This window comes from Chamaea fasciata, unplaced genomic scaffold (genome assembly GCF_029207755.1).
Source record: "Chamaea fasciata isolate MVZ Bird 193981 ecotype frontalis unplaced genomic scaffold, bChaFas1.0.hap1 SCAF_1, whole genome shotgun sequence".
NCBI classification, from domain to species: domain Eukaryota; kingdom Metazoa; phylum Chordata; class Aves; order Passeriformes; family Sylviidae; genus Chamaea; species Chamaea fasciata.
Window position 1 is genome coordinate 53,114,140 of NW_027094086.1, and position 23,101 is coordinate 53,137,240.

The following is a 23,101-nucleotide window of genomic DNA, read 5'->3' on the forward strand; positions in this document are numbered from 1 at the left end:
TTTAGATTTATCTCTTCTACACTTCATGATTTTCACTACTCAGTGAAATAACAATCCACTGGAGGATCTCCATTCTTTTTGTACTGATTTGTGCCCAAATACATTGTGGCATGGAATAGAAAATTGCCTTACAATATATACAGCTAATACAAAATGTGATCTAATACAATGCTACTTGAGATTTATAATTATGGAGGATTCAAATCCAATTCTACTATGTTACAGCATTTAAGTTATTGTCGTAGGCCAGTGTTTTGAAAATAAAAATCTTGATAATATTTCCTGCCATGAAATTCCTCAAGTTTACCACTCTATAATAAATGTCTAGCTGCAGCACTTCTCAATTCCATTACAGTGCCTTCGTCAAGGATTGCAGAGTGATTTGTACATGCTCACTGACTGGATGTTATATTGACTTAAAATTGAATATGGTGTTCATTGCAAAGGCCCAGGAATTAAATGGTCGCAGAAGCAGTAACAGAAGTGCTGTGGGCTGATTTGCTCTCCTTATTCCATACAGACTCTACTCTGTTTAGTCTTACCTAGTCAGTTTAAGAAACAAATTTTGGCATACAGAATCTGTACATTTTCATGGTGCCATTATTGTTTTCAATAAATAAACAGCAAGCAAACATCTCCCAGTACAGGTGATATACAGATTATGTGTTTTTCAGTAATTTTTCCAGTTTCAAGGTTCAGTGCTCTACAAAGACAACTGTGTAAGCAGCATTTTGAGAACAGGAATAAATCACCTGCTCCAAATTTCTTGTCAAGTCATTACATATTTTTTATTCTTTTTGCATCTTGTTCAGCACTTGCAGATTAATTTCATGCTTTGTCATCATCTGTTGTCCACAAAAAAATTCTCCTTGAGGGAATTATAACAGTACCTACATTTTTCTTTTCCCAAGTGCTTCAGAAGTACAAAGGGCAGCAATGTTTTAAGATTGTGTAATGCACCTTTAATTGCTTTCACAAATATTTTGAGAAGTGGGCTTTTTTTTTCAAATTAAGACCATTTATGTACATTCAGGGAGAGATCCTGACTCCCTGAAACCGGCATAATTTCAAGGAAAAGAATGTGTGTGAGCTTTCCATCCTCGACACATTTTTTTAGGCACTATATACACTAAGTAATTTGCTTAAATTATCTCTCCCTTTCTTAGTTGAGAGCTTGGTGGCCCCTTAAAAGAGCAGGTAGGCAGCAATGTTCAAGGATTTGAACAGATTGAAACTTGAAGTACACAGTTAAAATGGAGACTACAAGACTGAATCAGAGGTTTTTTGTTTTAGTATGATAAAATCTTTGTTGTCTAGCTCAGAAAAAACTCCACTATTTAACAGGTAGTGAAGGAAAAACATGGAACTGTTCTTTGACTTAGAATGTATTCTTATTTGCAAAGCCTATCCAAACCACAGTGCTGGTCTCAAAATATTGTGAAAGCAAAAAATCATGTTATTATTTTTGCTAGTATGATGAAAAGACCTTTTGGACCTTTTCTAGTGTTTGACAGATACAAGTTTGAAGCATGTATTAATATATTTCTCAGACCTTGCCGATGAGTTTTGTGATCTGTGAAAGTTGAACTTGTTGATTTCTATAAAATAAGATGGCAGATGGAACACATTTCCAGCAGGCAGAAATAGAACTGCTAGGGCAATCAGGCTGATCTCTCAACTGCACACACTTCTTGGAAATTTAGTGTAGAGTAAAAGCTTAAAAGTGAAGTCACAGAAATGGTTCAAGAAAGGGATGTAGAATATATTTGTGCTGGTTGCACATGTGGTTTTTGAACACTGTCAGTGAGCTCCACAATTGATGCATTTTGTCTAATAGTGTTACCCAGTGGCACATGGTGGCTGTGTGCTTTTATGCATTTATAAATGCTGTTTGTTGCCCCAACTTCTTTCTTTATACTTGCAGGTCAGATAGAATTCCCCTAGGAATTAGTATACAAGTTTTGTTTTCTTGGAATATGAGATGCCCCAACACAGATTGTGTTCTGTGAAGGTGACATTTGCAATCCTCCCATGTTCAGCTCTAATGAACTGAGGTTGTGCTTAGTGCAGACTGGTCATGCTTGAAGATTGTTGCATCTGGCCCTAAAAAAGGCAAAATAAGTCCAATGAAGATGAATAGAAGGTAGATCTGGATATATTATCCTGTAATTCTCTTTGGCATATCTGAAGTTAGGTTTTGGAGGAGGGTTAGAGGCCAAACTGCTGCTGTGCCTATCAGAATGAGTCACTAACTAGCAAAGTAATTGCATTGATTATTGCACACCCACAAATTACAACAGAAAATACTTTGCAGGGGGTGGAGGTTGTACTTTTCCTGAAGGTTTCTGTATAATCAATCTACTGTAAGTGCTGGTTCTTTAGTAATATCTGAACCCTACTGTTGAGCATGGTCCTTGTGTGCCTGTTGGCCACCCCTCCCTACATGGTTGCAGTGTTTCTTTTGCTATTGCTTTGGGGCTAATGAAGGTTTTGACAACACTGTTGTTGGAGAAATTCAAGTCATGTATTCTGCTTTTGTTTTTAAATTGTAACTGTTTGCCTGTCTTCATTGTGGGCATTAGGAGTTTGAGCAGCTGCATTTTGTATAACTACAGCAAAACAGCTCCCTTGTTAGGCAGAACATTTCATAAAGGATTAAGGAGAGCTGACTGAGCCATAAGGGACACTTTTAACTTGTAAACAAGAGGCTGATTATCAAGAGGCTGTACTTGTTTGTGGAAGAGGTAACTGAGCAGGCTTCCTCCTCTCTTGGGTGCCTTACCTTGTACTTCACTCAGTCATTAAATCCATTTCAATTTTTTTTGTTGACACAGCTTGCATTTGCACTCAGTAGGTGTTTGGGGATGAAGAGCAATTTTAATAGAAAATTAGTTGCTACACTTGATACGAGCAAACCAGTAATAACTGGAGTCACTGGGGCAGGTTGTCACTCACTGTCTCTTGCAAGTTTCTTGAAACATCAGTTTGCAACCACCTCAGTTAAACGCTGGGTTAGGATTCAAGTTTAAAGTCAGACTCTCAAGATGGAGACTGTCTACAGTGAGTAGAGACTGTAGAGGGTTGCAACAGAGTCTGGGATCCACAAAAGTAGCTCCCCATCAGGTGTCACTCTTTTATTCCACAGAATGTTTCCATAGGTCCATGGAGGGGGGACTGGGACCACCTGTATGTGTATATATACACATAATCCCTGCACTGTGCACTGGGAGGTACAAGTACCCTGCTCAGTAGGGAGGCACATACCTCCCTTCCTGTGTGAATTAATTCTCTGGATCATCTTGCACTGCAGTTGTCATTGGGAGTTGGGGAGGTGTTAGGTGGGAAATTTTAATGCATTGTGTGATTTACTTTTTGTTTGGTTGAGTACTTGAGAGAAGTAGTAACTGAAATTCAGAATAGAAGTGATGACTTCATTTCACACCCACAATGGCAGAACTATGAAAATGTGTAACGTTTGCCACTTCTTTAAGTGGTTGTCAGGTAATCAGACAGATTTAATCTGTGTTGTAGATGAGAAATTGTCTTACAGTCCTGACAGTCCTGAAGCTTAGGAGAGTAAGAGCATAAATTTTGGTTTGAGGGAGATTGACTTCACATTGATCTAAATAGTTGTTTCCATGTTTACAATATATTAACAGAAGTAGAAAATATGGCTGTGGATGGAGCCTTCTACATTCCCATTTTCTGGGAGCCTGAAAGGTGACATCAGGATAGCTATTAAATGTATGCTCCATCCAGAAGGAAGACAGAAAGAATCTTGGTAGAATAAAAATGGTATTCCTGACCTAACATGAACTTTTTTGGCTTGTAAAGCAGTTAGATTAAAAGTTCTTTTTTCCAAAATACATAAAGATCTATTCATGAAGATATGTAATTGTTTAATCATCACTAGTATTTATTCCAAATTTAGGTATCTAAAAAGTGAAATAAGTACATTTCTTAGCTACTTGAAAATTTTGTAGGAGTTTTAAGGGGGAGGAGGTTTCTAAGGTAACCTACCAATAAATAAGTTTATTTCCAAAATAAGGGAAATTGAATTTCTAGACCAGGCTGTAACTTCTAGTAAGACAAAGTTGAAAAACCGTGCCCTGAGGCTTAGTCCATTGTATTTGTTATCTGTATTGTTTTCTTGGAATGCTATGTATGGGAATACATTGAATCAGGAAATTTTTCACCTGAATTAGGTGAGTAAAAATATTTTTACAAGAAAGACCTTTTAAAACTCAGTAAAAATAGCCTATTGTTTAAATCAGTGATATCAGCTCAGGGTGATTTACATTTATGTAGATCGGAGCTTATTTTCTGCTGGAAACAAAAAAGTAACCATAACCTGCTTTTGACTCTTCATGATTTTTGGATGATATGTGACTATTTATAGCAAAATGTATCTGCTAGTGAGAAGGAGGTTTAGGAATGCAGGGCTGAGGTTTTGGATTATCTCAGGAAGAGTGGAAAATTTCCAAATATTTTTATATTAATAAATATTTGAGATGTTGTGTGACACGTCTTCATTTTGATGACATCCAAATATTACATCAAGGTTTTGTATGGTCTAGTGATCTCTATAAATTCTTAGATAAATGCTGTAAATTAATGTGTGCAGTGTAAAAACTACCTGCAATTCGTGACACCTGCAACTCATGAGATCTAAAGCATTATCATTTACTTCTTTAATGCTCCAATTAAAATACTACATGAAAAATATATTGATTGTTTATTATATATATATATATATGTATATAAATAAGTACAACTATTTGAATGCCTCCATCCCTAAGGAAGATTTTGGCTGAAGCAACTGTTCTGTTTGGTCATGACGTAGGTGGTTTTCTGCTTTCAGGCACAGTACATTATTTCCTGATTCTCTTCAGTATGCTAAATATTTTTAGTAGATTTTGGTGACTTAGATCTGATACAAGTCAACTGCATGTGCTTGTAAACACAGTGCATCAGATTCCCAGGGTGATTTACCATGTCCCTGTTTTCTTCTGCCCCAGTCAAGGTTTCTTAAAGGACCTGGCTCGTGACTTCAAGGAAATGAAAAGCCACTTTCCAGGAGTCACACCTTTAAGAAAGTCTTAGTTTGGCCAGCTCAGAATGTAAGCTACTATGGTCACAGTGTACTCTTAAAAACCTTATTTTTGTTTTCCTGACCTAAGGTAACATTTTAAAACATTCTACTCCATCTTTCCTTACCAGCTGGAGCAAAGCTGAATTCTCTGTTCAGTGAATTATCCTGGCTCTTCCCCATGACAGGAATTGCCAACTGTGGCTGCCACCCCAAGGATACTGAAGCCCCAGAGCAGGTGCTGCAGGGCAGGCAGAGCCCAGAGCCCACACCAGGGCCAGCTTGCCATTGAGGTGGCCACAATGTGGCCGTGGCAGGAGGAAGGAGGAGGAAGTGACAAGCATTGGGGTTCGTAGGAATGAGTTGTAAGGATGGAGGAGAGGGGAGTGGTTATTGGAAGGCTGGTCAGACAAAAGGGTCTTCATTGCAGGGGTTGAAGCTGATGTGGTAACCGCTGTCCTGGATGTTGTCCTGTGATGGAGAGGGGTCTGGCATCCAGATATGTTTGCCATGAACAGAATCCTCCTCTGTGCTTGCAATGGAGGGCCTTATGCAGATGAGCAGAAAAAATGCTGAGGAACTTACAGCAGATGAAAGAAGGGTTAAAAACAAGTGTGAAAAGTTGGATCATGGTACTTGGCACCTTGAAATGAAACAGGATTTTTCTGGAAGGCTTTAGTCACCTGGGAAGGAAGGATCGAGTAGCTAGCTGTGTGGGAGGCAATTTGCAATCAAGTGTACTCCTCTGCAGTAGATCAGTACATTTTAATGAGGGAAGTATATTTGCTCTGTTTTATATGACTTGCTTAGGACTAGAAGACTGGAAGTCACTTTAAATAGCCTGCTTTGAGACATAATGGTCAGGTGGAAATATTTGAAGCATATGATATGGAAACCCTGTATTTACAACATATTTGTAGGGCCTCGAGAAGCTGAGCTGAAATGATTGCCTCTTTTTCAGAAGAGATTTTTAAGAGTAAATAAAGCTCATACAGGGGATGTAAAAGCAGAAGTGAAATACTACTGTAGCTATGCAACTTTATTTATTTGTTTGCTTATTTACTTTGTTATTTATGTTTTCAACTGATCTCTCAATCCATCCCACCCTTCAGAAAAGGATACCTTTACACCGACCTCCTCCTCGTCCCCTCCCCTCCCTGTAGGCTCTGTGGGGCTGAACAGGACTGGTTTTTACGTGTTTGTCCCCATTAGAAATGGCTTTCAGGGTGGGTGGAGGGGGAGGAGGGGAAGGCAGCCACGCTGCGCTCAGACCCCACACGTGCAGTGACGAGTGCCTGTGCAAGGAAGGGCTGAGTTGGACACTGCTCCCATCTGAGGGGATGGAGAGCTGGCTCCTTCGGCCTCAGGACCTGACACCACAGTTCACTCTGTCCACTGACAAGGCAATGCTTTTCTTTAGCCAAAGATGCCAGTGAGTGAGAGGCATTCAGCTGATATCCCAAGTACCAATCAAGCATAAGCTGCATATTTGAGGAATGTTCCATGGTTTCTGGTATTTATCATTTTGACTTCTCCAGTTCTTTCTTTTTCTCGTAGTCGTGCTCTCTGTTATGTGTGTCTGCTTTCTCCTTCTACTTTAGTTTGATATCTTGTCCTTTCTTGAGCTTGTTTTTGCTTTTTTTCTGCTGTAGGAACAGAGTTTGTAATAGCTGTAGCATCACTTCAAAAGGTGGATATGCAGTGTTTAAAACAATCATTACATAAGTAATTAAAATAACAAAGACTAAATAAACGTCTCACCAAGTGAAGAAATAAATTTCAAGGGCAGTATAAGCATCTGCCAGTATATAGTGTTGCTTCCTTTCTTCATCCAAGACTTTCTGCAAAGGTTTCTCATGCCTGCTTTAATATCTTCTTTCCTTTAGCATTTTCCAAACTTCTTAAAGATTGGAATTTTCTCTCTCTCTCTACATTGTGCATGATATAGTTGGGGGGAAGAAAAAGGCAAAGGGTTTTAAAACCTGAAAAGATGTGGGGAGAGACTGGCAAGCAATTTCAGAAAAGTTTCAGAATTCAGATGTTTATGCAAAATTTTGACAGGATCATGAAGTGAATAGTGGTATTACACCCATTTTACACAGAGCCAAATTGAACTGTGGAAAAGCAATTTATTAGGTTTCACAAATTTGTGACTAACCAAAGGACTCTAGTGATTTATTAGCAGTGTTGAGGTGTTAAGAAAACAACTTCTGTGTTTGAGTTGACATATTGCTTTAACAATTTTGTTCAAGGGAGCAAAGAGCTGTATAATAAAGGAAATACTAATTCATCTAAACATCCTTCATTTGAATTTAGAAAGATGTAGCTGGAAAAACTCTGTTACAGTGTCACTTACCAGTACTGATTTAACATAAAATGGACTCCCAGCTCTAAAACAAGCTGGATCCTTGAGTCTCTAGTGCTAGGGCTGGAGAAAAGAAGGAGCCGCTAGGCAGGGTTGGACCTACCTCTCTGCATGTGTATGGCTGTGGCTTCACAGGCACCAAGGACAGCTTTGGTTCCTCTTTCAGATAATACTGAATTAAGCTTGCTGGCAGATATTTCTGAATTGGGTAGCCTGGGATAGCTGCTAGGAAAGGCACATTGTTCCAGGCAGCTCTTTGGAGGATGCAGTGTTGAGCAAAGACTCTGAAAGTCTTGCAGTCAGGTTATTATGTTGCATGAGAAAATACCAAGTAGCGGAAAGTTGTGTTTTTCAGGAAAAATTTCGCAATCTTTTTAAAGTTACAGGCTAGTTCTTTCTCTGGAAAGCTAATGTTTATAAGCTGAGTGGCTTTTTGCGTCACTTTTATGCTGTTTCCATGACAGAAGCATAAATTCAGTTAAAAATGAAGTGAACATGCTTCTAGGTAACTTTAGTACTTACAGTAAATCTTATATATGGACTGGCATGAATTTTGAAGACAGTTCTCATTATATATCGTGCGCTGGAAACTCTCAGCAACCACATGTTTTCTATATTTTATTGCAATTTTGCTAATAAATGCTTATAACTTTTCTTCTGTAAGTGTGTATTCTATCATTTTGCAAAGCATAAACCATGAAGGTTGGGGGAAGGAACAGCGCAGATTGGAGATTGAAAAAATTGAGAAATGTTCTCTGATTTATTGCATTTCCAATTTTCAGGAGTTCTTTGAACATGCAAAAAAGCTCTGGGATGATGAAGGTGTAAAGGCGTGCTTCGAGAGGTCAAATGAATATCAACTGATTGACTGTGCACAGTAGTAAGTATTTCTTTTTATGAAATTTATAGCCAAGAATGTGATTGTCTATAACAAGTTAGAAAATATATCAGTGAGATTCAGGAGTTTTGCACTGTAGGAATTAAAATTTTCATTCTCTGTATATGTGGAGCATGTATAGCAAAATTAATTGATTATCGTAGTTTGCCATTATTATACGACTAAATATTCTATCTCAAATATTTCACATCTAATAAAGAAAAGTATGAAAAATCAAGTAACTTTAAGTATCTTTATTCCACTCAAAATTGATTTACATAAAATCATTTCAGTTGAAACTATTATGTTGGAAAAATGTTGAGTCAATCTGAGGAGAGTCCTTTGTTTAAAATTCTGAGACCCAGACAATGCTGAAATTGCTCTGTCTTTTCACATTCCATAAAAGTTTCTGAGACATTTACATAACCAGATGAATACCTGCATTACTAATATATATTTTTAGGTGGAAAAAATTGTAAGCAATATTTAATTAAAGACTGTACTACATTTGGTATTCTGTCCTTCAAAGTGAAATGGTACACATGTACGTAACACAGTCAAAATCTGAAAACAGGTTCGGTCTGGTCAGAAATGTTCTGAGAAGTGTAGTAGATTGTGAAGTTGCAAATCATAAATACATAGCACAGTGATGAAAACCTATTAATCTAAAAATAGTCTGTCAACACTTCAAGTGCTACAAACTCAGCTGTCCTTGATAGTAACACATCTCTGAATTAGATTTCCATCAAAAATACAAATTTCATGTGAACTGCTATGCCAAAATATATGCTTGCACAGTTGCTATGTCATTTAGGGTTTTCAGAGAACACACACCAGTGTGTTATGATTTGTCTAATTGTCAGTATGGTCAGAAGCAATGCCACGAGTCTGTTCTTGCACTCAGTGTTTTGCTTTTCTCTCCTCTCTGCTCTTGGTGCTGAGCCTGAAGCAGAGGAATGGGTCCCTGTCACTGAAGGACTTGTCATGCTTCTGCCGCAGTGGGGAATTTTGATGTTGTGGGTCATAGTTTATTTTCCCTCTTTCCAGAACATTTTTGGGAAAAAATGATTCATCAGCACATGGAAGTGAGGGAGAATTAGATATGTGCACAAAGAAACTCATTTGACCTCAGTGCATTTACCAAAACCTGGGCATTTGCTCACAGTCCAGAGTAGCTAGAAATTAAAGCAGTGGTTGTACACAGAGAGACTTAGACAGCTGTCCTAGATTGTAATCAGTGGGTTTCCTCTCTGCCCTCACTCACCACCACCATAGTACAGATCTGAGTTGTGCTTGCTGAAAAGTGCAGACTGACTGTTTATCATATCTATTCACAAACTTAAATAAAACATCAGACCAAGAAAACAGAATAATGGTACATATTTAAAATGCATGATTGTGAACTGTACTTCAGTGATCAGTAATGGTCAATCCTACTTTGAAAAATGGTGCTGAAAGGGCCAGACAAAACCAGGAATGCACCAAATTATAATGCTAATGGTAGTGTGCTTTCCCTTTAAAAATATGATGCCTATCTACAGGCTCTGACAGCAAGAATGTAAGGTCTCATGTTGTGTCCAAAACCAAAACACAAATGCGGAAAAAATTGGATCTAGAATTAAGTCCACTGTCTTGGAACATAAAACTAAATCCTACGACCCTTTTTCTGTAAAAGGTTAAAGAAAGTTTAATAGGGTTTTTTCTATGTTTCTTTCCTCCTTATCTTCTAACTGGCTTGCTTTTCCTTTATTCTAAGATTATTTGTTATAGTGGTGAGTACATTTGCATAGTTCTTCACCTTCAAGACCATTTATGAAGTATCATTTGATTCTTAAATATTCCTTGAGTGTATCTGTGGTTTTCATGTCATGATCTACCTGAAAATGTAACAGCTGAGTGACTTACCCTTGTTTACACACCTTCAGTCTTGGAGCAAAAAACTTGAAACTAAGGTACAGCTGTGTCACTGATCTGATCAAACAGCCTTTTTCTCACAGGTATTGATTTAAAATGCTGAAGTACAATCTTGACAGAAAGATGCTAAAAATGCACCCAGCTTTTATCTGCCCCTCTACCCAGAGGTACATTTCTGTGCTAGCCATTGTATGGATGTTTGTCAGAGTGGTGGGGTCACATCCTCCTCAGAACTGACAGCATGTGAGCAGAGGTTGGAAATCCAGTTCTTATACCCACACACCAGTTCTTTCATGCACTTAAAAAATAGTGAGGGTGAGGATGCTGTTTCTGGCTCAGCAGGAGCTGGTGGCATTTCTCTCAGAACCTGTCCTTGGTCATCTTTTACTGGTGAAGGGGAAAAGCAAGGAGTGTAATGCTGATCTTACTGTGGGATTTTGAAACATCTGCAGTGTTTCCATTACACTGGCTTTAGGAGAAAGCATCCCATGCTATCAGCTAAATCCTAATCTTTTGCTTGGTAGTGGAGGAAGAACATTATCAGTAGGTCACCACTTCTCAGGTTGAAAAAACACCAAGCCAAACCTAAAAACTCCCAGCATGTGTTATAAATATCATTGGACTACAAGTTGGGTGGCTGGCTTAAAAATTCTGAAAAGCATTATTAGCAAATTACAGTGTCAGCAGCCAAACTTTCTGACTGTTAAATAATACAGTGTATTTTGGAATAGTTTAATTTGGCTACAGTACAGGGCTTCTGTATTTTTAAAACTTAACCTAATTTTCTTTATTGCTGTGGGAGAAGTATTTTGTTGGAATCAGAGGTAGTAGAAGGACACAGAGGCAAATGTTTTATTTACATTATGCCTGAAAGTTAATTTTCCTTGATCCTCAATGCCCTTTCAAATGATCAGGATACTGTTCCTTCACGGGAATGAGAACGAGGGCCTGCTTTTCCCTCATTCTCATTCATTTGATAACTTTAATCATTTTAATATTCTTACATGAGTCTTCATGTATCTGCGCTTCTTTCATTGTTAAGGAATACATTTAGTGCACGCATCATGTTGATGCATCATGTGATACCTGTAACAAATATGAATCTGTGACCAAGCCAGAGTTCATCAAAGATCAGGATGACCAGCTACAAAGACATTTATGTAACTCTTGGAGGGGGTATTATTGCATGGCCATCAACCATCTTCTTTCCTTAATGACCTTCATATATTTCTTTGAGATTAATATCGTAAAACTGACAGGTTATTGTTTTCCCTGTCTTTCTGATTTAATATTTCTTACAAGTTAAATTTCAAGTTTAATCTCAAAAACTGATACTTACTTTGAAAAGTTGATTTTATTTAGTTGTGTCCCCATTTGACTCAGACAGATTTCAGCAGATTTGTTCTGTTTATGATGATAAATCTCCCATCCAACTTTAGCTTATTTGAACTCTATTCAAACTGTGCTTTTTGTCTGTATTCACATAATTTAAATTCAACTAATTCTAGATCTGTGAGGGACTTTCAGATTGTATTTTAGAGTAGTTTTGGCATTGAACTGTCTAGTATATAAACAATAGGCAGAAATTAAAATTTTCCTGTGATTCTAGGATAGTTTTCTAAAAGTTAGTTTCCTATATTATGAATACAACTCCATTTTTAATATTTCAGTTTCTTCCTACTGGTTACCAAATACCCAAATTTTATTGTATCCATGGAAGGGAACCACAAAGAAAAGTTCTTTAAATGTAGAACAGACCAAAGCAAAGGTTCAGGGATGATGGCCTTCAATTAAAAAATTACTCAGAAAAAAATAAGCTGGTGAGTTGATTACATCTTTTAAAACTTTGTAAATTTAAGCCAATTAATGTATGTAGCAATGAAGAGGTATAAAATTTCAGTTCAGAACATCAATCATCCTTGGGGGATATTGGGCACCCCCAGTCTAGTGACGTCCATCTGTTGTTTCCATAAAGTAAGCATTGAGCTAACTTTGTTTTGGCTACTCAGCTGTCAGGTGACTTGCTAAAATTAGTTTCAGTGATCAGAAGAAAGGTGTGGGGAAGCTCAGACATTGCCAGGGAAAGGTATTAGAGCACAGGAATAGAGCAGCAGAACAAGGCACTTTGGGAAGGGAAGAAAAAAGACAAAAGCAGAACATTCAATTCTCTTTTTAGGTCACACGCAGCTCAAGCTGTTGTTGTTAGAAATAATAAAAAAAAAAAAACCTCCTTTCAGGCTTATTAGAAAGTTCCAGTATAGAATTTTGTCTCACTGTGTTCACATGGAAATGGCAGCATGTGTTCATGAGTGGCCCTGGCTGGAAAGGGTTTTACTCAGCTCCCTGAGTTCCTTGGGATAGGAAATAGACCAAGGATTTAAGGGAACTCTGCCCTCAACCATTACTTTGTCCCAGTTTGTCTATCAGTCTTCTTTCCCTGACACAATATACCACTCCTGATATACTTAAGTGTGAAGGCCTTAATTTGTCTTATGAACATCTGGGCTAATCAAACTTGATTATGCAAGTTCTCAGGAAAGCAAACACAAGGGATGTAAGCTTGGCCAAAGAAAATAGATCTTATATTTGAGCTGATATAGATGGAAAATACACAGATGTTATTTTTCTTTGTAGTTATTCTGTCCTAGGAAAGGGTTTCAGCCAATTTTGGAGATGTCTGTCCTAGTATTAGGTGGAGTAACTGGGGGGAAAAAAAAAAAATTTAAAAAAAAATTTAAAAAAAAAATTTAAAAAAACCAGCTCTTTGTGTTGTTGGCCACAGATTCAACTCTTGATGTGAGAAAAAAGATAATTGTTTTCTCAACAGCAGCGCTTCTTAAAACCAAGCATATTTTTGACTTGCCTTGTGCTCTTCTAGACATAGGGTTTACTTGCTGGCATGCACAGTCATCACTAAATTCTCTCTTACAGGCCGAGGTCAGAAAAACTACCTTGGCATTCTCTGCTTCCTGTGACTGGTGTGGCATTGCAGTCAGGTGTATTGGTATACCAATATACCAATATTCTTTCTTCATAAGGGGCTGTGAAGTAAATGTGGATAGATTTATGATAAATTAAGCTAAACACTATTATCATTGTTGCTGTTGTTATCTGGAGAGCATTATTTTTAAGAGCAGTGATTCTTTTTACACTTGGTAACTGCTTGTTAAGTATAGGACTAATATTTTTTTACTTAAGAAAATGAGGGAAAAGTATTACTTTGAAATGTTTCATGTAACAAGATTTTAAGACCTAGATTTCTATGGTGATACAAGAAAACCTCAATATTATTTCCTTCCCTCTATTCTGGTTCATATATAAACAATTCACTGTGATGATAAAGTTTCTTCATTTTTTCCTTTTAAGATTTCTCATGCAATATCACTTTCAAATCTTAAAAAAATCATTGCTTAAATTAGAAGCAAATTTTGTTTAGTTAATTCATGAGCAAGGTTTCTCCACTTACCTGATCTAAACTATAAGCCTTAACTAACAACTAAATTGTTGTTTAATAGTAAAAACCAAAAAAAAGAGTGAGGTTGTATTTATAGAGTAATCGCTTTAGCCTCACTGATGAGTCTTCTAAACAGAGGTGGTTGCCAGATAGGACAGAAGTCATTCTCCAGTGTCTAATGGTTGCATTTTTCACTGTTTACTAACTAATAGACCACACTCTCGAGAGGCAGAATTGTGGTTTCTTAAAATCTGCACTGGGAATTCTATGAAATAACCTTTTCATGTGTTGCTGTGATTTTTTGTTGTTGTTGTTGTTGATACCCTTTTTGCCTTCAGTTACGAAACAAAAATCATGAGATTTACCCAATTCTGTGTTAATTTTGATAATCAAAATGTGACCATGATGTTACAATACTAACATTTAGAAGTACAAAGATATAGAATAAGAAGCACCTGGAGAAACCTGTGAAATGCCTTTGTATTTTCAGTGTGAAGGATGAAGCAGTGTGAAAATACCATTCACAAATAGCCAGAATGGCATACAGGCATGTACCCCCTGTTTAAGCCACTTTTTTCACAAATGCCTTCCATACCTAGAGAAGACAATAACAACTTCTCAAATCAAAAAGAAGATAAAAGGTAGTTTATAAACACATCACCTTCTCTGCCTTTTAAAACTGATATGACAAATACTTTCTCTTTTTAACTAATTACCCCTGAAGAACCGTTTAAGCAGCCCTAGATGGGCTGCTCAAACATAAATTTAAACCATACATTTTCCCACATGCTTCTCTGTGTGTGACTGATTCTGTTTCCTGTGGTTTTAGAACAAGCAAAGAGGTTGAAAGTGGAAGGCAGAAAAACATAAAATATCCCTTAACCTCAGTTTAAAGGAGTAATAAAATCTGAAGACCAGGCAGAGTCATGACAGATGCATGAAAGTACACTTTGACTCTTTTTTTAAGATGTTTTATTAGACAGTACTAGTTTTCTTCGAAAAAATACAGCAAAGCTGGCTGTATTCTGTTGAGGAAACAGTTCTTTCCTCCCCTGGTCGTCAAATTTTTCAGTTTTTCCTGAACAATTGATGAATGTTTTTCCTATTTTTTTTTTCCTGACTGCACACACAGAGCAATAATAGGTGCAGGACATGTTAGTGTAACATAGCAACTCGGCCTCATTTGGAAATGTGATCCATTCAGCAAATTGGAGAATTGCAAGTAGGTCCATCAGCTGAGCTTTTCTGAATTTAGTTTTCTCTATTAGTATCCTGTATTTAATTTGGAGATATATTTTCCATATCCTTTCTGCAGAGTTAAACTGCAGGCTTAAACACTTGAGGAGCTTTTCAAGCCTGAGCAAAAGACTGCTGAAGCACCAAGACACTCAGTGTCACCCTCAGCATATATACTCTTTAAAGCATCAATATCCTTTATAACAATGAAAGAGGCTTCTGTTGCCTTTATTGTTAAAGGAGAAAAGACTGTATTTATTTTGCGTCACAGCAGTGAGGACAGATGTGAATAGGTACTGGCACAGGGCTGAATCAGTGAACTGGCACAGTGGTGGGCCAGTGTGACTGGTGAAAATGACCAGACTCTGGGATACTAAACAGCAGGAAGGGAAGGCTTCTCTGTAAGACTGGACTGCGCTGAGGGACATTCTGTTTGAATTTTGCACATTAAAATCATACGTGTACTTATTAAAACGCAGGAAAGGAAAATAGCAGAGGTAATCAGCATACTTAGAAATTGCCCTGAAAGTTTATCTTTTATCTAGAGTACAGATAACTTCCAATAAAGAGAACCTTGAAAAATGTGTATTCCTACAGGCAAGTTAAAGAAAGAGTACAGTAAATATGCTGATACAGCTTAACTCCAGAAATCCTGATTATGAATTAATCATTGTTCAGGGTCAGCATCTCAAAATGTCTTCAAATGAAGTAAAACTGCTGATGATGGTTATCTAGAGTCTGCATGCAGGATTTATGAGTGGATTTCAGAAGGAAGTTGTGGGTCATTCTGTCAATTGCGGTGTTATTTATATGCTGTTCTTGGTTTAGGACTCTTCCAGTGTATGCGTGGGAGAAAGAGTAAACTATGACCAAAGCCAGCTTCATTATATTGCAGAGAACACTGAGAGTCACTTATATTTATTCCACTTCTACAGAATTTAATTCAATCTGTTCATTTACAATTTGTTGCTGAGTGTGTGCATGTTCTCAGTGGCAGAGATTAGTTGGTTAAAGAATACATCATCTTATTAAAAAGCTTGTCATTATGTAACACAAATGTGTTTTAAGTTTTGTCTGTGGGATTTTTCTTTTACTATGCTCTATAGAAAAAAATACTTTACTTACTTTAAACCTAACCTACTGTGAGATGCATGTTTACATACTAAATTTAATATAACGACTGTGTAATACCTGTGAGCTGAATGCTTAAAAAAGAAGACCATTGAATATTTAATGGCAGGTTATATGGGATACTGTCAAATTCTTTACGCTTGAGGTTTGAGTTTTCTTAAATGCCACATGCATTTTTTCACTTAGAGATGGTAAGTTTTTCTTTTTTTCAAGTTGTCAGTTTTGTATGACAGGATAAAGAAAGGCCAAGAGTCGTATTTCTTCCTTAAGAAACTGCTCACTGGCCAGACTCTGCATACACAGGCTCCTCTGCGCTAATAGATCTACACAGCCTTGTTTATGTTAGGATCTACAAGAAGCCAGGGTTTGGGTGGCTGTGTTTTTCTAAATTAATGCTGCACTGACAGATCGGGAAAAAGAAAGATGGTGGAATGCAGAAGTTAAGAAATAAGAAAATAAAATACAGTTCACAGTGTGTTGAAAACGTCTAAAGACTAAGCATTTATGCTTGAAAAATAAATTTTACACCTCAGACTAAACCGAAATAGAGTCATGGTATTTATCAGTTTGGTTGTAATCCCAATTTTAAGACAAATCAGACTGGGAAACTAAGCAGTTCAGCGGTCTCTCTCTACTACTCATAATTAAGTCAAAGCTAATTTTGTTCATTTTAGTACAAGACAACAGTCATGCTGCCAGAATTTTTTAAAGGTTTATTTGAGTTTAGAGAAATTGTTCCAGTTGAGTCTTTTGTAAAAGTATTCTTTGTGATTTAATTAGAACTGTTTGTTACATTGTGGGGTTCTACCCGAAGTTTAATTTGAGCCTAAATTAAGCAGTGGAAAAGAAAATACATATAAGGCATATCAGTAGATATCCTGTTTAATGGAGATCCCAAATAATACAATTTCTGAAAAGTCATTAATTCAAGAATTGGTTTGAAAATTAGTTGTTCCTTCTCTTACTACTCCCCCGATAATTCCATTAATTGTAATCAAAAAACAGAGATGAGTTTAAGCAGTTTTCACATATAAGTGCTAATGCAGGGAAAGGTGAATCTTGAGATCAGTTGTATGGATTTTCTGAGAACAGCCTTTCAGTTGTTTCAGTTTTGGTTTTCTTTCATGAACATGGCAGAGAGACTGGGAGGTTTTGTTTTGTTTTTCACATATTTGTTTGTGTAAATTAATTGGACTGAATATCAAAATAACCCTTAAGTACATTTTCTGACCAAAATCTCTTGCTACGTTTCTTTATTCCCTGCTTTTGCCTCCTTGCTGTTTTTTGTCTTTCTTTAAGAAGGTTTCACTACCTCTCTTTTGGTTTAGAAGGATGAGTTTGGGAAGATCTGCATTCTGAGTGTTAGCATCCTGAAAGTCCAATGGTACAGATTTTGGATAGTTGTTCTTTATTAAGTTTCCCTCTAACTACATTGTGAAGAAGTTGAATGGTCAGCGTGAGTGTCATTTCTTGGCCTTCACTTATTTATTGGCCCAACTATTTCAAACATGTAATTGCCAACACTACTATAACCATTATTAAAAAACCGGTTTGTTAAAGAGCAGTAGAATGCTCAGTAGAGCAGTGTTGCCACCTGTTCAGGGAACGTAGAAGTAAGCCTTAAGTGTAAAGGAACTTGTTGGGCCAATATGACCTCTATATTCATTTGGTTGGTTGTCCTATTTCCTTACATTGTCAGGATCTTAGAAATCTTTTTTCCCAGCAAGTTTGCCATAAACTTGCTTTTCACTACAGACATCCTGGGTTTGAAAAGCTTTTCTCTAAAGAGGCATATGCCAGGGAACAAACATTTTTCTACATTCTACAGAACTGATTATAGGAAACTACAGTTCATTACGTCAGCATTGGTACAATTGTTCAAAAAAGGGAGTCAAATGTTGTGACTAGTTTCCCCCAAGTTTCATTTTCTTTAACTACATGGAAGTCTTTCTGTTTTGGGGGATTTACTGGTTTTGTTTTGCTTTAACTTGTGTTCTGCACTGGTTAGTCACCCCTTTCCTCCGTGGTTTGTAGGCAGCTCCTGTCAGTAGGGTCTGACATCGAGGTGGGAGGTTCTCCAGAGGAGGTTGTGGTGCAGAGAGCACAACCAACACAGGCAAAATTTAGGGGTTTTGACCTGATAATGCTTACCAAGTAGTAACCAGCAAATTATGTTATGTAAAAATGACATGGGTGAGACCTCTATTAAAGCTTATTCATAGAAATCTGTTAACTTATTTATAAATATACCATTCTGTACCTCTGTCAGAGAGATCATCATAATATACAGTAGGTTAAAAGAATGGTTGAAATATGATTAAAAATTATTTTGGGCATGCTTTTACTAAGTTGTAAACAAGTTATACCTTTTTAGAGGATGAAAAGAAGATGAAAAGAGAAGATTGTAGGTGGGCGAAGATAATAAATATGGGTTCACAAATAAAGCAGAAGTAATAAAGCACCAAGGATTTTTGGCAGGAATTCAGTCTCTTATGTCTCTTTAATGAGGCAAATGTTAAGTGTATGGGATTGCACATTGTTGAGGGGGCTTAGCCTATGTCCTCATGGAAATGAGCAGAATGGATATGAGGAAGGGAAAAGAACAAACGGTCACATAAGATCCTGGAAACAACCAAAGAGACACTGCTAGTGAGATCTTCTATTTCCACACCATATGAAGAGCACGGTGCAAGTGAATGTTTCAAAACTTGAGTAAATACACAGTTGGATTCTGAGCAACGAAGGTAGCCTGGCTAAAAGGCAATTACAATAAACATGAGATAGGTTTGGATACTGTGAGGTTGTCAGGAATACACAGAAGACCACAAAAACTGAAATATAGAAAAAAGATCCTTAAAAGAGGAAAAAAATTAGCCAAGAGTAAATGGTTCTGCATTTCATGGATTTCTTTAGAAAGAAAATAATGGAAGGACGGTTCAAAAACATTTAATTCTAAACCCTTCAGCCTGTGGGATGAGCTTAAAATGTCTTTATTCACAAGCAAGACAGGTTTCTTCATCTCATCTAGCCTCATTGTTTCAGAAGATGGGTGTTATCTGCAATAGTAGGCTAGGAGCACAACTACACTTCTTTCCCAGAGGGAAAATAGGAAAGGCCTTTCAAGTGAAAAGTCTCAGTTTCGTTCTGCCTCTAAAAGGGTTGGTTCTGGTTTTCTAAATTGTAGTGTGGACCTCAGAGCACTGGGACAGGTGCTTCTATTTTAACAAGTGTGGTGCTGTCCTCTTTGCCTTAAAAATGTTGCCTATAAAAATGTTTGTCAAGAGCAATGCCCTTCAGGCACAAGACTCAGTAATTCCCTGTACCTCCATAGAAATCCATGAAAACGTGCAAAAAAGATCATGGGTTCTTCAGGGGACTTACTGGCTCTCTCCAACCCATGAAAGGTTCAGTATCACTGATGTTTTCTCAGTGTTTTCTGATAACTGATGTATCAGTTATTTTTTGGAGATCTCTCACCTTACACATGTGTAACAGTTATTGCAACACTGGCTGAAAGTCTTGGGAGCAGAATCCAGTGTGTTTGGATTTTTTTTTCTTGCATTGCCTTTTTTTTTCCTGTTTCAGTGCACAGACCTACTTGCAAGACTTACTTGTGGTCTTGATCTAAATTTGGTGGCTGACATATTTCCCTTTTTCTCTCTACTTACTAATAACATCAGGTTCATTTCTTTGCTTGACCCTGTTTTGTTTGTTCATTGTTTCATTCTTAATAAATTGATCATTTTCTGAGATTTGGGCCTCTGGGTATTTAATATAGAAAGTAGTGTGTCATTTTTTGTCAGTCGCAGTGAGATGTCTTGCATATCTACCTGGGTGTGTAAGGTTGGCTTATCTATCTGCTATTCCAAATCCTCCTTTTATCTTTTCTTAATAATTTCATCCTTTTCTACTTTATTTATCAATGTAATCAGACAAAACACACCAGCAGAAAAAAAGGAGGAGAAATGGGCATTGCTTTCAGTTTTCATCTTATTAGTAAATCCATTCTTCCTTCATGATTCTCAAATGAAAAGAATCCATCAGAAACTCTTATTGAAGTGTGCTGGAAATTCCCAACTGTTGTGCGTAAATAATAAAACTAATAACAAATCAAAGATTAAGCTTTATATGCATTTCTGCTTTTAAGTAGTTTAAAAGTAGGCAGGTAACATACCGATTTCTCAGATGACGACAGAAATAAGGTAACAAGAAGAACCTGGCTTCAGGATACAAACTTCCTAGAAACATAATCCTTTAAAGTATTTATTTGCTTGAAGTCCTCTTTGTAAGAAACTGCCTTTTCAGTGTGGGGGAATTTCTTCTCCAGTTATATGGCCTCAACTGAAATTTTTAAAGCTTGAACTGCCCAGCTGGATGAAGCACTTGTGTTTGTCTCTGAGGAATGTGAGGACTCTTCACTTATTTCTCCCTTGCTAAAAGATAAATAATCATACCCTAGTTGTTTCTCAAAGTGAAAATAGAAGAGGGCACTGAAATTAATCTTCTCTTTGTTGTGCACTGGAGACCAGTAAGGAGTGCGAAGGAAAGGAAATATGTGGAATTACGTTGAGTTTCAACATACTTAAAACAGGAAAAGCATTAAAAATGCTTCCCACCAACAGTGGAAGGTTGTGAGTGACATGGTCTGTGCCAGGAGACAGCGCAGCACAACCAGGGCGACTGTGGCTGTGCACAAGAGGGGCTTCCCTTTATTTGCTGCTGTTTCATTGACTTTTTATTCCATAACGGGTCCCCAGTTCGTGTTTTGCATTTCTTCTAAGGAGCTGCTCACATGTTTAAACTCAAGACCTTTCTCAACGTGTATCTCCTCCGAGCTGAATGTAATACAGTTGCAGGTATCAATTCAGATCTGTGACTCACTCATCTGCATGCCTTGGTTGGTGCTCTGAGCTAGAAGTGACATACCAGATGTAGTTTTCTGCAGCAAAGTTTTTTCTGTATATTTAATTGCGTGAGCAGCAGTGTGTGTGTTACATGTGTGGAGGTAATACAGAGTATTTCTCCCCAGAGTCATGACTTCCAGATCTGCTACCAACTTGAGAGGGTAAGGGCACTCTGGAAACAAGGTGCTTTCCTTCTTCCCCCTTCTTCCCCCTGCACCAAATGGGGCTCTATCTCTTAGGTCCTCGTCTTGTCTTCCAGTCCCCTATATCACTTCCGTATACCATTCTCTCCCGGAGGCACACTTCAGTCTCCGGCTTATAAATATTCCATGGATTATTTGGAGGGGAGTGCCTTTCAGAAGAGTATGCTGAGATGTGATATAGAGCCAAATCTGCAGCTTCACGCTACAGTCAGATCATGCCAGAGACATTCTGCAGACTCAGAAACAAAGCATGATGGTCCAGTATTATGTGTATTCCTAGAATATCACAAACAGCAGTGTTTCACCATTTAAAAAAACCAATCCTTTCAGGTCACTGCATGACTTTCTGTTTTTGTGCAAGATGGAATTAGGAGTAAATTTGCTTTGGTTTCTTGGAATGACTGTGCCCATGTTGCATTGTGTTCTGTTCACAAAGCTTAAGGCTGATTTTTGTTCCGCCTGTGTAAGTTGTTTGATTATGGTAAGATAAAATGTTATGGAAATGTTACGTTTTCTCACTGATCTCATTTGTTGGTTTTTACAGCAGACTTATTCCTAAGCCCAGTTAATGAAAGTATATAGGTGTGGGGATTTTTTGGCTCTTCTGTTTGTAATACTCTGTTCTATTTAAAGAATGGGACTAAATTGAAGGCATTCATCCTCTTTTGTTGTTCAGATTTTTTTTTATCCCCTTCTCACTGTCCTTTGCAAATTATGGCATGTTGCTTTCTATTTTTCTTTTTGGTAGTTTGAGATACAGTTAGATGCCTTTCTAAAGATGAATCTGAAACTGTGTGTGTGATACAATGCACAGTGATGTGAATGGCCTGTTGTCAGCACTGGTTAAAGGAGTTGTGACAAATCAGCAGTGGAGATGAAGGGGGAGGAATCAGTTTACAGCTAGGAAAACTACAATGGCAGTTGTATTGGGCAGTCAGTGTTCTCTTGGTGTGTTTTTTATTGCCCAGATGCCAGTGTTTCTCAATAGCTTGCTCACAGGAAAAGGAGTCAAGGGAATTCTCAATGTCCAAATCACAGAACATGTGCTAATGTTTGAATTCTCCCCAATTTGTGAGCTGCTCACAGCAGGCTGTAATCACGTATCATGCCAATTTGTGGTATCTATTATGCATTACTTCAGTTTCTTACGACTTTTGTCTTCCTTATTTACACAGGAGAAGCAAAAGGGCAAGCTAGATCAGGAAGAAGAGCTTTGAAATGTAGCTTTAATCGAGAATGCATTACCTGATTTGGCCCTGGGTACTTTATACATGTCTCTCAGTTCAGCTATCTGTGAAAATAAAAAGGGTAGTGCCTTTCTTAAGACCTTGTAAAAGCTGTTACCGTGTTTGATATTAAAGGTTACTATGGAGGAGTCATAGACTTTTTCAGTACAGTGCAGTCATAGATATCAGTTTGTCTTTCTGATTGCAGTGAAGTAATTGCTGGTGCCACTCTTTGCCAAAGACATCATTATTCTGTCTAGAAAATATCAGTACAACTTCAATACTTCCTGGTGTTTGGTGTGGTACAGATACAGGTCTGGTCCTTCTCAATTCTCACTATACAGCACATCAAATGAACTTCGCTCCATTTCACTACAGCTTTACATGAAAGCAAATTAAAAGTTTTTAAAATCTTTTTTGCAATGATGGATGTGAATCCTGATAGTCAGATTTAGTGGAAGTAAAATTAATAAAGCCAATATCTTTTTGTTTCACTTTATAATTTAAATATTTTTGATTTTTGTTTAATATTGCGGATATTTTCAAGTTTTTAGAAAAATATTTACATTGGAATTAAAGACAGAAGTAAAGCAGCATAACCATCTTATCTAATTTGTGATACAGAGATTGTTGCAAGTTCCTCTAAACAGCAGAGGAAAATTTAGAAAGTGACTGAGGAACATTTTTCCCTAACCAGCTCCA

At 37.4% G+C, this 23,101-nt stretch overlaps 1 protein-coding gene across 3 annotated transcripts in view; it reads left to right on the forward strand.

The window, feature by feature from the left end:
• Positions 1-23,101, forward strand: part of GNAL (G protein subunit alpha L) — a 181,996-nt gene that overhangs the window by 115,625 nt on the left and 43,270 nt on the right. For all 3 annotated transcript variants that reach the window (XM_066183591.1, XM_066183599.1, XM_066183609.1), the window contains exon 5: positions 8,237-8,334. In XM_066183591.1, coding sequence (XP_066039688.1) covers positions 8,237-8,334 — 98 coding nt within the window. The remainder of the gene's footprint in view (positions 1-8,236; positions 8,335-23,101) is intronic.